This window comes from Grus americana, chromosome 1 (genome assembly GCF_028858705.1).
Source record: "Grus americana isolate bGruAme1 chromosome 1, bGruAme1.mat, whole genome shotgun sequence".
Lineage (NCBI taxonomy): Eukaryota > Metazoa > Chordata > Aves > Gruiformes > Gruidae > Grus > Grus americana.
The window spans coordinates 53269225-53286499 of NC_072852.1; the positions used below are offsets into that span (position 1 = coordinate 53269225).

General features: G+C 40.1%; 1 protein-coding gene across 15 annotated transcripts in view; it reads right to left on the reverse strand.

Moving 5' to 3' along the window:
* ANKS1B (ankyrin repeat and sterile alpha motif domain containing 1B) overlaps window positions 1-17275 on the reverse strand; it is a 447444-nt gene that overhangs the window by 2721 nt on the left and 427448 nt on the right. For all 15 annotated transcript variants that reach the window (XM_054812812.1, XM_054812811.1, XM_054812807.1 and 12 more), the window contains 3 exons: window positions 12865-12951; window positions 8129-8266; window positions 429-596 (listed from right to left, as the gene is read on the reverse strand). In XM_054812812.1, coding sequence (XP_054668787.1) covers window positions 429-596; window positions 8129-8266; window positions 12865-12951 — 393 coding nt within the window. The remainder of the gene's footprint in view (window positions 1-428; window positions 597-8128; window positions 8267-12864; window positions 12952-17275) is intronic.

Consider the following 17275-nt stretch of genomic DNA (forward strand, 5'->3'; position numbering starts at 1 on the left):
GTATGCAGTGATTGTTTACCAAACAAGTTTGGTGCGCATTTTATTTCTCTCTACAAAATCAGGAAAGTCCGTGGGACCACACAGTTTTAGAGGTATACATTGGCTGTGATCCTCCGCACTTCAAAAAGCACAATACATTAGAATTAGACCGAATCAATTAAAGCTCTGCAATTACTATAAAAGACATATGGGCAACACTAGCCAAGCAGCATCTTAAACTGGAGGAATCTGAAACAAGCAGTTGTCCCACACGGCTGCCCATGCTGCAGTGACACAACTACCGGCTGATGAGCAGAGGTGGCACGACTGACACATGGAGCGTTTCTGATCCAACAGGTATATTTATTTACATAGCTTCTACATATATCAGCTCTTAACTGTATAGCTGAATTTTGGGTTTTTTGCATGCACCCCTAGTTTCTACTTACCACTGACTTCCGAATACTAACACGTGGTTTGGGAATAGGCTTGGAGGGTTTATTTTCAAAGCTTTCTGGGAGGGTTGAAGAATGGCCCCCTTTTCGTGCTTGTAGTGCAAGCTGATAGGCCACCTCAAACGCTTGTCCTAGTGTAAGAATGATTTCGTAAGCTAAATTCTGGAACAAAACAAAAACAGTTAAAATTGGAGTGAGGTTGAATTATCGTCAGATACATGAAGTGGGGTAGTACTGTCTACGGAAGTGATTTGTAAGGTAAATAAAAATCACACTAGTAACAACTTCCTAACTCTCTGCAATATTTACACCTGTCATTTGATTTCTCATTGATGAAAAACAATCTACGTGCAGGTTATTGTAGCTGAAAATAATAACTTCTAAAAACCTTGAAAACATTGTCTCACTACATGTGAAAACGGGAGCAGGTGAGTGTGTGTCATCTCCGTTTAGAACAAGCACGTTAAACCCCCCGCACACCTCCCCAGCTCACGCCGTATCCGCTGCTCTCCAGATCCGCCCCCATCTTGGGCTGTTGCAGTATTTGACATTCCACCTTGCTCTATTTCGGACCTCCTCAGCTGACCCGTCTTCCTCCAGAGCCGGCAGCGCCTTCCCCGGCCGTGCGCCTCGGGACGCTCCGTGCTGTGCCCGCACCAGGCAGCGCGGGAAGAGGACACAGCGTCAGTGCGACGCTTCCGCAAGGACAAACGGCAAACGTTGAAAGCGCGTGCTCTGCTTCACGGACGCAGCGCACCTACGCACCTGTCGAAGCCAGTGCTCCGCTTCGGACGTGTGTTTCAAGTGCTGGGGAAACCTTCTCGTGGTTTTGTTTTCTAGAAGTAAAAATGTTTGAGCTTGACCTGACATGTCACAATACTCTTCTGAGTGTGGGGGGGGATAGCGCGCATGACAGAAGAAGTCAGCCTCTTAAGACTAAGACCAGTTTGGTGGTATAACTAGAATACTTTAAGTCCTTATTGCCTATGTGGAAGAAAACCTGTTGAAAGGTTTATAAAACATGAATGAGAAACTGGAGGATTGGTGTAAGTATTTTTTCAGTACAGTTTTATATCAACTAAAAAGCAGCTGTGAGTTTCAAATTTGACCTTGCAAGTGAATTTCTATGGTAATTTATTTTTTCAGGTTTGTGGGTTTGTTTTGTAGGCTCCTACTAGAGCCTATTTCTAGGCTCCTAACTTTCCAATAATGTTTCGACTCCCTGCAGAGCAAATGCGAGCCTGCGGGCTTGCCTCCTCATGTCCTACCATTTCCTTAGAATAATTCATCAATCTTTGATGTAATTCAGAAGTTACCCTCTCCTTCCTGAACTTCTGCAGCCCATAGTTGGAAGCAATCCTGCATTGCTTTGAAACTAGGTGATCCCTTAAAATTCCCACATGTTTCTGATATAATTTTAAATGAGATCTCTCTTTGGCTAGTCAAGTCGAACTGTTGAGTTTGCAATAAGCCAGAAAGCAATGGAAGACACTTGTCGTACGCTATCTGCTCTTCAATCGTTAAAACAGAGTTAAAAGGATAAGCATTTTATTTCATGCCATAGACTATAGTTTCGCTGTAGTCGTGAAGAAATTCCATCCCTTTGTTATCACACACGTATACTGAGATCGTATAGGCTAAATTCAGCATATTTGGCTCATTGTAAGAGCTTCTCACAAAGGTGCCAGCTCTGGTCCTTGTTAGGTCAGACAGAAAACAATTATACTCCTCCACTGGGATATGCTCTCAGCTGTTATCACTGCAGTCACAACAGCAAGCTAGCCAAAGTTTCATAGTCTCCCAAATAAAAATGTCTGCCTGATTTGATAGCAGTAGGCTCCAAATTGTCTCCCTTTTAACTTAAGGAAACTGGCCAGGACTGAGAAACACTGAGGAGTAATAAATGAAAGACTCAAGAGACTATAATAGTGCCCTGCCTTTCAGCAGAACACTGGCTATGGAATTAAGACCAACAGAGTATAATTGTTAAAAATGTACAGAATAATATTATTTGAAACGGAGCACGCCTATTACCAGGACGAGAAAATTATTCTAAGGACATCTTCATCAGCTGTAGTGACAGTAAGATAGCGTGCTAGATCATCACGGGGTTGTCTACAGTGGCTATTATTATTGCTAAGGAATACATCAACAGGACAGGGTGTAGTAATGGCCTAGAGGAAAAGCAGAGTGTAACACAAGCGAGACTGAGAAAAACGCGCCATCCAGTGTGGTCTGCAAAAAGGTCACTGAGAGCCACGCCTGAAAAACTCTGCGATAAGAGTGGAGCCAAGCAGAGAGTTTGCCACGCAGAGACATAGATCTAGTCCGGGTCCTGCATCTCGTCAGAAGCCGCTATGATTTGTTTTCTTTTGTAGTTTGTAAAATGAAAAAATAGGCCTGTCTGAAAGCCATTGGAAATGTGCAACTGTTCCTATGGCTAATAAATATTTGAAATATAGCAAATAGAACATTCTCTGTTCTGTTCAACAGGCAAAATGTAAACTGAACCATAACTTGTACACACATTTCATACATTGTGTACTGCGGTAGAGCCTTGAGAAAGAGAAATCTGCAAATGGAGGCAAGGAGGGCTTTAAATTGCACCTTGTAAAATTTAAAAAAGCTATCTTGCAAAATTGTATTTGGAAAAAAAACAACCCCAGAACTAAATAAGTTTGGTTTGAGGAATTTCCTACCTGTAGTACTGGGAGAGGAAGATGAGGATTAGAGTTGGTACAGACTCTTGCAGAGGCTATACGGGAGAGATAAGAGCAGAATTCCCTTGGGGATGGGGGTGGAAAACCAAACCATGAAATCCATTGTGGAAATTCTTCTGAGGGAGTGAGGAGACACTTCTTTGAATTTTTTTTTTTTTTTAACATGTGGCGCAAAGGGAAGGAAGCAAGTCTGCCTCCCTGAAAGATGCTTAACACAAAAGTTGTAGAGCCCCTGGTCACTGTAGAAGACATCGACCCTTACAGCTCGCCATCAAGCTCCTGGGAAAGGAGGCAGAACTTTTAGGACCGTGGTGCTTCTGAGGCTGCTACAATCCTGTTCCTTGCTCGGCAGAGCAGAGGAGTGAGTAAGCTAATGCCTTTAAGCAACAATTTCTGGGAGATGAGAAACTGAGGTTAGTTGCCTTGTTTGCCACGTAAAGGTACAATTCAATGCCCCAGTGCAAGTCAGAGTCAGAATTCTTCAGCCACTTTAATTCAGCCAACCTATTACAATGGCTAATTGTTCTGTTTTATGTTAACTGACTTTTTAACTGTGCAAGTTGCAGGAGGTACTGCTTCTTCGTTGTGTTTTCATGCATTGAAGAGTCAGGAATATTTTAAGAAAGAGAGTGAGATTTCTGTCGTATGAGCTATAAAAATGTAAAACGTCACTTGCAAAGTAATTTTTGGAAAAACTAACATTTTGCCTTTTTGGGAAAGCACTTTTGATATAATGAGGATTTTATGGGTTTTTGCTTTTAGATGATGATTTTTTTTTTTCCTCCTCTTTAAGATCAATGTCAAAGCTGGTCTTTTTTGAAGACTGAATTTACTGAAGAAGCTTCAGTAAATGTGGAGTCCCACATATGATGAGTGTGAGCTACCCATCATATTGGATGTGTAGGAATGGTAATTAGGACACTCTGTACTCAAGGTACCAAACTTAAAATCACAGTTGGCAAAATCGAACAGAACAGAGTATATGGAATCTTTACTTGAAAAATCTCAACCCAGTTCGAAATGTCCATCCCCGGGGATGAAATCAGTCATACTAGAGGCTTCAAGGCCAAATGGTGAAGATTTCTACTATAAAAACCGGACAAAAAGAGAAGGTTACTCACTAGTAATGGGAGTTTTGAGAGATGCAGTGCCGACAGACATGTACAACTACACTGTTAAGTGTACATACGCTTTATCCCTCCAGACCACCAAACTTTTACTTTTGGGGGGATCTGGAAAGGACGTGCATTTGTGCTCTCCAATGCGCCAGCCTTTGTGCATTCAAAGGGAAGAAAGCTCAGCTCGCCAAGGATGGTATGATGGGACCAACATGGCTGGCATTTGCTTGTAACAGCTGTGGACTCCTGGGCTGCATGAGGCTTTCGTGACTCCCGCAGCTTAAATTCTTGACCCTTTCTCATTCTGGATTTAAAGCAGTCGTGGATGGCAAACTCTTCTGAATACATCCCTCTCTTCCAGTGTGGCACAGAAAGATACCTTGTACACAATGGGAGGATGGCAAAAGCCATCGATGTAGATGAGAGAGGAGAGCTTCATTTGCTCATGAACTGAAAGCTCCTTGTACCTAAGCATGTTCCATCTCAAGAAGTTTGCCAGGAGCAACTGAAACAGTTTTACACTGCCCCAGAGGGGACTGCCTGAGCATGCTGTCTCCAGGCACTGCAAAGGAAAGTTTTCTGTTCTGGAGATATAGTGATGCCACACTGATTGTACCTAGATGATCACATGAACAGAGAAAAAAATTAAAGTCCTCTAATCCCCTGGAAGAAGGTAATAAACGGAACTGGGAGACCTGAATGCATGCTTCTTCTTCTCTGCTCAGTATGCATACTAGCAGTTTCCAATTCTTATCCAGCTTAAGTCTGTGCAATGAAGGACAAAATAATACAGAAAAGAAGAAAAAAGTCTTTGTGTTATGTAGAGCACCAGTCTAATCCTTGGCATGAGCAAGAGCAGAAATTGTTCCAATTTATGCCAGTTGTCTTCTATTCATAGGTGCATTGGGCAATGAAGGAATATCTGACGGAAATTACTTTAGATGCCTCCCATACAGGAACCAGAATTTGGTATAGGAACTGTTATGATGGTTTGCTTCTCCAGAGTGAATCCTTCACTGGTACTTTTAGGGCTGCTTTATAAGTGAATGAGAGTGAAGCGGATTTCAAATATTTTGCAATAAATCCTTTTCTTCTCTCAAACCTTATCCCCTTCAATATTCTTTAATCAAGTCCGATGTTTTTGCAATTTTGATTACAGAATTTTAACTCTGAGTAGAGACGTTACATGTACAGTCATTCCTAATAGTATCAGTAATGCTAGTAGTTGACACGTCACTACACTCAAATGCTTTCCCATCTGCAAAAAAAATTGTACTTGCCTGCATTTCCCGAGGAACTGAAGGACCTAAGAGAGTGAAATTTTTTTCATACAATTGCATATATTGTATTAGCATAATATATACGATTTAAGATGCATCTTTTTTACACCTTCTTGTGGATATCAACCATTTTAAGCCTTATTCTTCTTAACATGATTGGACTTCTAGCTATTGACAAATGGGTAGGACTGTTTCTATTAGCAAACTGGAAGTGTTAGGCTTTAAATAGAAAATCTTATTTACTGTGTGCTTGTGTTCTGAATATCTAGCTATTTTTTATGCAGCTTATAATTGCATCAGAAATGCTAGATCCTGAGAAATAAAACAATACAAAAAGAGAATATTTGAGTAGGTAACACCCCACTGAGGGTTATGTTGTAGGAGAAAACTAAGTTAAAGTTTCTGTATTGCTTAAAATAGCCACTTAAAGTGCTTGGGGTATTAAATGCTCCTCCTAAGGTACAGGAAGTGAGCAAAATGTTGTAATTATTCCTGGATCACTATTCTTTCCTTGCCAAGCAAGGAAAAAATGAATTTCATTTGCTATACCTGGGTCTATGTTTGTGCTTGATTATTAAACCTATAAATGAAACTGCAGTACTTTGAAACCATTAAGAAGTATTTAAATGGATCAGGAGAAATAATAACCTCCCTCAATCAGTCTAATTTCAGCTGATTCACTTATCATTAAAATCTAAATAATATAACATCTTGTTGACCATGGTTTATCTATTTTTAACACAATTTTGAAGTTTTTTTCTACTTCCTGTGGAGACTAAAATGTCAGCAGAGAAGTTAAACAACAAAAGCACTGAACCAAAAAGCTAAAATTCCTTTTACCTCCTGTACATTTTGTTATTTAAACTCTCCTGCATACTGTCGCTCTGCAGTGTTGACTATTTCCCCGGTCACAAATAAAATGCCTCAGTTCAGACATCTCTATTTTTTTTTTTTAACTTATTTATATTAATGTAAGCGTGTTTCAAGAATTCATACATTATATACCATATTAAAATAGTTCTTCTTGAATGATTTTAAAGTTTTAATAGCATGTGAAATTTCTCTTGTGCTTAACTCAAAGGGCAAGTACTCCTGAAAGTTTTGGAAAATAAGCCCTTTTAGTCCTAAAAATTAGAGCCACTACTTATTTCACCAAATTTAGCTAAAACAGTATGACTGATTAATTGATATGTGTGCATGATTTCTTGAAACACTAGTAGTCTGTGCATCACCATCTGAGAAGCATAAATATAGGATGAACTTCATAATTTTCCACCGAAATAGCGGGAGCTGTAAGGACTTTTGCTGAAATAACATTTTGGAGATTTTTAGGCAAGAAGATTGGAACAAGAAAGTAAGAATTAAAGCATTAATTTGTTATTTTCAAAATAAAGGCAATCTTTTTGAAAAGGCAAAGGTGCTGCTAAAATGAAATTTTCCCAAAATCCATATCTGCATTATTTGTTAAGCTAAAACTCCCACTGACATGACAGAGGGGCCATCTAATAATAATACTAATCTGTTGGCAGTTACAGGGGTAACCTCTCACACAGGAACACAGAAAGGACAACGTTCTGCACAGATCTCTGTTATCACAGATGTTTCAAATCTTTTGGATTCAGTGTGGTAGCCAAATATTCCTAGGACCTCTTGAGATAGGCAGTTAGCTACCTGTGTGGTCTCTTCTTTGTCAGATCTGTAAGTGTTTCAGTTCCCTGGCTAAAGTAAATACAAAACTTTTCATACATTCCCTACACATTTGCAGAGGAAGCTTCTGTTTTCCAGTTTACTCGATGTAATGTCAAAAAGTCTAAAAAATATTTAGAGAGATGTTTGAGTTATTGGGACTGATCCCGCTTAACACTGAAACACTAAAAGCCATGGAACAGCAGAGTAAGAAAACTGAAAAAAAAAAATCACTTATGCTGGTAACATCTGACCTCTGGTGCAAAAAGCAGCCCACAGCTGCTTCGTGACGGTGGGATGTGTCCGGGCTCAAAGACACAAGAAAGTGTCCAACCCTCTCACCCCTTGTTGGCTGACCTGGGACGGACCCATAAGGGTAAAAGCCAAAGGGCTGGACCACACGGGCAGCACAACATAGTCCAAAATGCAGGACGCACTGCAAACTTGGTTTAAGCTAGTTCCTGAGCCCAGCTCTTAGCAGGACTGAGCACTGTATATAATGCACATTGCTCCAGTTCTGATTGCTTATTTATTTGGTGTGCGCTGAGATTTCACGTTGGGTGGCTAAGCCTGCTTGTTACAAATGGCTTGGAAGGCTATAGCTTAGGTTAGAAGGATTACATGTTAAGAACTGTATGAAAAGCTACTCGCTACGTTTATGGTTTATAGCTGAGATTACAGAGGTGAGTTATTTCAGATGGGAAATGAGATCATATCAAAGAAAATCTTTGCTCTTCTCCAGAAATATTTTTACTATCCCATAGATTAGTCTTTTCATGTGGTCAATGAATGCTACCTTCCCACCATATATCCTAAAAATGTTGTAATAGAATTAAAGAACTATTACTATTAGAAAGAACTATTAAATGAAGCATCTTCTATAAACTGACCACATCAAACGCAGTGAATACATGGCAGTAGTGGTGATTAGTCTTCAAGTCTTTAGTGATGTACGCAAATGTAGAAAGGTCTTCAGGGTCTTGTGCAGCACAGGAAATGTTACGGATTTCATGCTCAGCGATAATATTCTGTTTAAAAAAAAATATTTTCAATCAGTTTAGGAATTAAAGGTAAAAGAACCATAAAAGATGTGGTCTTAGATTTGCATTTATGTTCATCTGCTGTGCTGAAGTATTTCAGAAGTTTTGTAATAAGAAGAGATTTAATATACCCCACGTGTGATCTTACACAGGTCATTGGAATTTCGACGCTCTCCAATGAGATCTAAAATTGCCGCTAATCTGGTAGGGAACAATTGCATTCTAGAGTCTTCTCTATGAGTCCGCTTGGGTTTTGTACAGTTTATTCAGTATCCTGTGACAAAGACACCTTTCTCTGCATACAGCTGTAAATACAGTTTCAAAGCACTATACGAGCATCTCATGATGCTGCTGGTTTTCTGTGTCATGATCACTATGCGGCACTGTTTCAGTCTACCGATCGACAGGATCTAATGAAACCCAACAGGCTCAGTATCCTTTTTTTTTTTGCATGTGCTGTTTGACAAATTTCAGCTATACTTTTTCAGGAGAAAAAAACCACCAAACATCACTTATAATTGAAACCCTGTGCTCTTGAAAAGCTTCTGCTTAGTAAAAATATAACTACAGGAGGATCTGGCAACTTTTCTCCACTTACTGACAACAGCATCCTGTAAGAGAGATGTAGAAGAATTAAACCATTCATGCACCGAGCAACACTACTTGCAACAGCCAATGTAAGCTATAGCATACTATTGAGATAGAGGTGGGGCATGTCTGTCCGATGAAATAAAAAAAAGCTGTCTTAAAGCTTTGGAGAAAATTATGAATATTCATTACATAAATTGCTGATATGTAATTATTGTGTTCAGGCCAAAGGAACCATGAAGCCAGAGAAGAAGATACTGCAGAGTGGCTTATGATTAGGCCTTGCTTCAGCAACACACGCATTTCAAATGATTTATTTAAACAGAAGAATGATTCATTGAATATGAATTTACTTAGCGGTTAGTTTATACGCTATTCTGAATGGTGGCCCTGCTGGCTGTAGCTCTGGCTTTTCCACAAAACCCCAAAGTGAACAAGCCTGCTGCAGCATGACATCGCTATTGCACCACAGAACACGTGATATCTGTAGTGTCCCAGTCCCTCGCAGAGCCACCCTTTGCTGCTGCCTCAGTGGCATCTGTTCAAGTTAAAACAATCTCTGAGCATCTCTGGTTTTCCCTCACACTTGTCTTTTCCTTCCCACCTCCTCTCCTCCCCCTCTTTTTTTTTTTTAAGAAAAGGAAATATATGCAACTAAGTCACTTAAGATGCTTTGCCATATCTTCTTTCATTTGCTAAGTGGCAACTTTCCCCCTTGCACGTAGGTGTCACGTTTTTGAAAGGACATATTAGTATATCTAATGGAAGAAATCATGGCTTAGGAAAAATCTTAATAAAAAGCATTCCAAATTTCAAATTATGGAAATACCAAGATAAGGAAACTGTTACTGAAGAAATGAAATAATCCTCTTAATCTTAAATTGTTGCAACTTATTTCTGTTTAATGCATTATTCATAAAAATGACAAAACCAGTACTTATGTTTCACTATATGCCAATTTATAATGACACGTATAATCTCTGCTTAACAATCATTGCCTTTTTATGTTACTTTAAGCATTTCATCTTCTTTGTTCTCAAATTGATAACTTTTACCCTCAATAAAGATTTTGATGAGAATTACAATTATACCAAACCCAGGGATTTAGATATCCACAGATAAAGCTGTAATATATGGTCATTGATGCTGTACTGGCAACACTGTAGTTTAAAAAGCAGAAAGAATTAAAGCTTGGAAGGTCTTAAAATCATGTGAAATCTTTACGCCAAATCATGAGCCACAAAGTAAAGTAATCACCTGAAGTTATGCAGTCTATGTGGAAAGAGCTCTGCTATGCTGAAACTGGCCCTGGGTGACCTGGGGTTGACCCAGGGCTTTGCACTTTAGGCAAAACTCAGGGAGATTATTTTAATGTTTTAACTTTAAACCAAGCAAAGTTTGGAAACACATCCATATCAAGTTTGTTTTGAATAAAATAAGGTATACCTAAACTAAATCTTCTGGATGAAAATTAGTAGTGAAATTGAGCTTTTCCCTAGCTTCTAAAGGATATCCTCTGTGATCTCCTTTCAAAATTAAACATGTTTTCAGTGCATGCGTTTACTGTTTCCTAGGGTTGCTACTTCCAGCAGACCCATAGTCTTACCCTGTAGAAATTACAACGCTGTGAACCAGCTCGCCGTTCTGGGTACGCTCCTCAGGCACTGACCGACACTGTACGGTCGTCGTTCTAAAAATTGTCACTCCGTTTGGCAAGAGAAACCTCCGGCGCTTCTCAGAAAGCGGGGGAGCTGAAAATCGGTTCTGGTTCTGCCAAGGAAATACCTTGGAGACATGAGTTTTTTTGCTAAGCAGCCTTCCTTTTGCTCGCCTACCTTGTGTCAATCCCCCTCCTGGCAGGAATCATCCAGAAGTTAGGGTTAGCTATGACCCACGAGAAAATTCGGCGAGTCTGCTTTTTCCTAAGCAGCAATTTCTTTCTGGCCTCACTTGCAAAGGAATGGTGTCATGTCAAAGTGGTGTCATGCCAAGCTTCAAGGCGCCACTGAAATAGCTGTCGTGGAATGAGGTCAGGGCCCCTTTGTCACCTGAAGCTTTGCCTGCTACGACTCGGAATACAAATTCTTAGCTTGGTGGCATAAAGGAAAAGGATGAACAGTCATGAGAGCTGAGTTTTGAAGCACATAACTGCTAGCTATTTTTCTCATTAAAAAGTACGCGTTTACTGCTAAGTGGTGCCCAGCGTTGTCAACTAGAAGCTCATATGGAAGCGGTACAAGTCTGAATAGGATCTCACCTTAGTGCTAATCTGTTTGGGGTCTTGAAGGAATTGGGTACAGCACACTGTGGACAAGGATGATAACAACGCTCCTGGGAGAGTTGCAGGCTATTACCTGGTTTTTACAGAAGGGAAAGGCAGTGCAGATTTTGAACTGAAGAGAAAGCAATCTACCACTTCAGAAAAAACACAGGACTGTGGCATCAGTTACCTCCATTAAATACATCTATTGCACTACTAGGCATAAGATTTCAATGGGACCGGTCTAGAGCCGATGCAATTTCCCAAACTCCTTTTAAGTTTCCTTCTTACATAAGATTATATGCACTGTGCAAAGAGATACTGGAAGCTCCTTTTGTTCTCCTGATTTTTTTTTTTTTTTTGTAAAGCTAAAGACATTGCAGTTACATCCTTTACACTACAGAAGAGATTTAAGAGCCGAAACCAGCCTTATCCAAGTTAGAATTAATAGCATTACAATGTTCTGATTTATGCCCTGCACATCAGAAAACATAATGGAAATTAGGGTTGTAGAAGCTCAATTTTGAATCAATGGAAGAAAAAGGAGCTGACAGGAATCCCTGGCCTCTCTGCTCTGGCAAATATGCCAGACTTGACATAACAGTAATTTCACGACTGTTTTTCTTTCATGCCATTTCTAACCCTGGATACGGCTTCCAAACTCTAGCAGAAGTTTGCAAATCTGCTTTTGTTCCTTCACTTAAAACCCAGTTCTAGCTAAACACCTTTAAAAACTGACTGATTTGGCAAGTCTGATGGACACTGCGTTAGATGTATTGTGGGGTCTGAATGTTCAGCAACAGAAAGTAGTTATATACATTATTAACCTGGTCAGGTAGCTGGGTTGTCAGATTTATTTTTTATGTTGCTTAGTGAGTTTTAGTCACATAACAGAAAAAATAATTCATTTTCTATTCATATGCAAGCATCAGTATGGACTGCATTTTCTTGCCATTTTTGACATCCGAAGAAGAGAAATTCATGCATTGCTTTACTCCTGCTTACAGAGTTTGTACATTTTACTTTGGCTAAGCAATAACCCATTGCTCTATCCATCACTGAATTCTCTGATCTTTCAGTTTCTGCTTTTTTTTTTTTTTAAATGTTGAGTGTATTTAAAATGTAAGAAACAAAGCACAGGGGCATTGCCACACAGGAAGATGAAAAAAATATGGAATAACAACTGTTAAGAAGCTGCTGCAGTTCAGAGAGTCAAATGGGTAGTACCAGGAAAACAGCTCTCAGAGAGGCTCTGACATTTGAAAAGGACATTCAAGGCTCATGTTTCTTAGTCTTACAATGGCTGGCCCTGCATAAAACCTTGCATCTTTACTGTTCATTGAGATATCTTTATATTTTTTTTGCCGAAATTATATTAATGAACAAATATATATATATATTCTGCATATTTAAGGAACTGTATAGGGAAGAATATGGTAAAGGATTCCACAGAAGCTCCCTGCCAAATGTCTTTTGTGATAAGCTTGCTTTTTAATGGTAGAAGGTTGGACACAATGTTCTCCAAAGGAGCCATTAAAGCTGCTTCACTTGTCCTCTAGACTGAGTTTCTGGAGAACGACAAAACGACTACATCCATTTTTGAGAGAAGAGAGAAAAAGAGAGGAAATCACAAAGTGCAACTCTGTCCTCCTCTCTGGCCTGGTGCTCTTACAGAGTAAGCCTCATAGGTATCCCTATTTGTGAGAAATAAACGCTAATATTGAACAATTGCACATACCTTATTTGTTGCATCAATAAATTTGACTCCCTTGTAAGAGACAGACAGGACAATGGTTGGTACTTTCTTCATTTGTTCTGTAGACTTCTGAAACCAAAATGAAGATGTTAGTGTTGTGTTGCATTGCAAGAACAGTGCTCTTTCTCTTCTTCTGACAAAATACGTAAGTTAAACAACAGGTACTTATCCAAATATTTTACTTTTTCTTGAGCTGGCTATGCTCTGGGCTTTTGAAATAGCCGCCTTGTAGTTACAAAACTAAAAAGAGCTTTACAGGTTGCTGTGAGAACAGTAAAAATTCCCCTTTTTCCTAGCACAATGGAAAGAGAATGAAATAAATTTGTCAGGCTTAAAAAAGACCAGTCATGCAATCAAAGATTTCCCAAAATGTGCCCCATTCAGTGCTGCCTCCCCTCTTCCTGCCCTTCCCAGCTGTAAAACCCAACAGTAGTACTGTTTCTTTGCTGCAATTAGCTGTTATTTAGAAATACTTCACTCCCTTGCCTTGTTGCAGTTGTATTTGTGACAAGAGCTATCCCTGCAGCCCTCCAGGCCTGCCAGTCAATCTGTCAGTCCAACGTCGTATCTTGTCACGTCTGACCGCCTGCACTTCCTTGAGTGCAGCTGCTACTGGAAGCTGCTTTACACATGAATTAGCACGGAGGCTTATTCTGCATTCCCTCAGTGCCAGGTTCGCCTACCTACAGTTCATGTCTTCTTATAAGGCTATTTTTTCCTTTTATGCTAGTCTACTTCCGTGTGCCTTCAACCTGATGCACACAGCAATGATATTTCCTGCCGAACAGACTGGGCAAATATCTGGGATAGATTTAAGTTCTCTGCAGAAAACCTGTTGATTAGTTTACAGATTAAATTTACTAAAAAACCAATAAACAAACAAAAAGGCATAATAATTTATAGCTCATTTGAATTCTTTCAGGGTGGAAGGCAATGATGGACCAGACTATTCTGTACAAAACTACTGTAGATGAATAATGGAGATAAAGTTCAGAGAACATTGACTCATGGAGGTATCTGCAAACAATCATAGAGATCAAGCAAACATTTTCTTGAGAGGAAAGAGGAAATTCAGCTACAGTTAAAGATGAAGAAATATCAGCACATGGAATGAGAGTGTAAACACATTGAAAAGTCTAGAATTGCCACCTAGAAAGATCATTAGAGGAGCTGAACAACAGTCATAGTGGTGGTTTTGTATTCTTCAAGAACAATAAAATAGCACAGATACAAGCTTCAAAATACAGACTGTATCTGAAAAAAAAAAAAAGCTGTCTGAAAAACAGGTGATGCTAACACTAGAGAGCAAACCAAACAAAAGCCAAAAAGAAAACAAAACATGTAATCAAGTCCCCTTATCGGATCTCCTTCCTTCCAGAATCAAATGAGACTCCATTTTTGCCAGCATAAAATTCAAAGCTACAGATCCAGCTATGTTCTACAATTAATGTCCCGTGCTGTGAAGGCTAAAACCTCTAATTAAAGTCTCAAGGAGAGCCCCACCCATCTGAGTAATGGCGAGGACTGTGGCTTCTCTCAGTATCAAATGACAAGAGACTCAAGATGACAATCAAGTGTCAATTTATCCTGGAGAAAGCTTCTTTCACCCAGAAGGTTAGGCACTTTTAAAGAAGGAAAGTTTAAATGGCAAAACTTCCTAAAGAATCTAACAAAATCTGAAGGAAGATACTACTCTGATTTTCATGTCTCTGAACTGAGCGGAGAGAGAACCAGTACTCCTGCCAAAAGCAGAGCAAGTACATACCTGTGCGTGCGTCTATAACAGATCTCAAACGGGTCTTTTCATAAAATTCAATTTCAATGCAGAGAAAGCATGACAGTGACTGTATGGAAGCAGCAGTACATACATCTATCAGAAGAACAAGCAATATACCCCGCATATGCTCATATCTAGACAAAATATTCGCAAATATGACAACATCACTTTAATCATCTGGCAACCCAGCAATCATCCAACTTTTGTCCTTTCTTTCTATCCCGACAGCTACACGCAGGAGCTATTTGTCTCCCATTTTGATTATTGTAATTATCTCCTTCCTCGCCTCCTTAGCAGCAAAATTTCTCTTCTCCTCCAACACGCTATACAAACACGGCTACTAAGTTAATTTATTTTAGCTTTTTGGTCTAATTTGCACTATCTTCCATTTGCCATAAAGGCGAAGCTTCCTGTTGGCAAGGCCACGTTGTACTAACCACCACAGAGTCCTCTCTCATCTAGCCCAGTAGCTTGTAATTTAATCATCTTCCTTATCTGCTCCACATTCACCTGGGTTTGACTACAGCAGACCTGATCTTTAGTATTTAATCAAGGTCATGAACTGCCAGAAGACTGTATCTGAGTGAAAGAGCTCATCAAAATACTATTAAATTACATCTGGTAAATTAGGAAATGAATCAGAGACTGATGGGCATTTGTAATTTATAAAGCCAAACTGTCTCAGCTGGTAAGGAGCAGTGGATGCCCCTTATTGGCTTGCAAACCATACAAACCCCAGGATTTGTGCAAAGGTGTTCTGGAAGACTGTAGTCCAGTGTAGAAACATAATTTTGGGAAACAATTCTGCACCCGTATCCCCATTGCAACAAACAGTCAGGCAGTGGAATAACATCCCTGGTTATTATGACAGTGTTATAATGAAAAACACACAGCTCTATTCCTCCCGCTCGACTCCCAGTGACAGAGTAACTGAAGTCCACCATATAATTACTATTTCCAGGCAGTTTCCAGACTTCCACAGCTCTGAGTTGTCATGGTGAGCTCATACTATTTGCTTGTTGTTCCTTTCCTTTTAATAGAGGAGGTGGCTGCCAGGATGTGTAACACGAGTTTTCAAAGATACAGTATGAATAACATTCGCTCAGGCACTGTAACTGCTTTGGCTCTAAATTGTAGGATGTTGAGATGAAGTCCCGCAGCTTTCATGGTCAGACATTTCACACCTCTGTGCAGGCCAAGTGGGCATCTCTGCCTGTGCCTGTGACCAGAATCCAAGAAGAAGGTGAGACTTAGGAGTCAGAATTCCCTTTCCTTGGTCTTTTCAGGTTCTAGCCACCATATCAACCCTGTGAGGACACGATGTGAGGACAAAATATTCTTGTCCATCTGGTGCCTCTATGGGAAGCATATGGACCTGAGCCAAAGTTATAGGAGCCACAGCTGAAGGCTGGCATTGGATGTCATGTGCATGCTGACATATGGTCTGATGCTCCAAGGCACGTTCATACCATGGTAGCAGGATTAGATTTTATCTCATGTAGAAGCAATCATAGTGACAGGACCCTGTCTTTGGGCAAGTGCTCACTAGCCTGGAACTGGTCATAGTTCCTATGAACTCCATCATTTGTGACTGTAACTTTGGCTCCTGTTTTAACACACTTCTTTAGGAGAATCATCTGGACGAACAGCAAGCGTATTCTAGGCTCATTGCCACTGCCTGTTTCTGATCAGCTGATCATCCGCATAAGGACAGATGTGCTAGCCCAGTCTCCTCAGGTGCACTGCTCCTGCAGTGAGGAGTCTCAATGCTGCAGAGTCTGCGTGACGGAGAGACTGAGCTTTGCTCCCCCTTCTGAAGTACCTCCTACGGCACAGGTCGATGCCTATGTAGAAGCAGGCCATGTGTAACTCAAGAACCATAAAGCAGGCTTGACTGCAGACATAGGAAGATGTAAGAAAGCATTGCCAATGTGACATTTCTTCCGCTTCCCCAGAGCCCCCAAGAGACATAGAGCCTCTTTTTCTTCAGAATGAAGAATATCAGGAACAGCCTCTCCTGTATTTTGATGCAGCTGCTGCAATGAAGCTGCTTTGTCCTTTCAGCACTCAGAATGGAGATCCGTCCAGCAGAAAGAGGCGGAAGGCATCTCTTACGAAACTGCCTAGTTATTACAGTGCTTGCTTTTACAATAAAGGTCTGAATTTAAGACCTTTCTGAATTTGCATCCGAACCCACCGCTGCCATTATGCAGGACAGTGCCAGAACCCTGTATAGCCCTGGACAGGGCTGCTCCCAATTCCTCCTTTGGAAACTGGTCATAAAGGGGTGCAAGAGCAATGGTGCCAGAGAGTGAGAGAGTGAGAGCACAAGCTTGCTTCTGATCTTGTTTATGAATTTTCTTTAGTTTCACTGAAAAAACCACCATACAAGCAGACTCTAAACTGATTTCCATAATGTAGTACTACATATTATCTTAAGTGAATAAAGCATTTCCACCTGTATTTTGATTTTAAGGCTGTGCAGAACTGCTAGACATTAATTTAGACTATAAACTAAACTCCAAATAATTTGAGACCCACCCAGCCAGTGTACCTAACAAATCAAGATTAAAAATGATAGCTTAAGATCCATAGGACTTTGTTCTAGGAATAAAG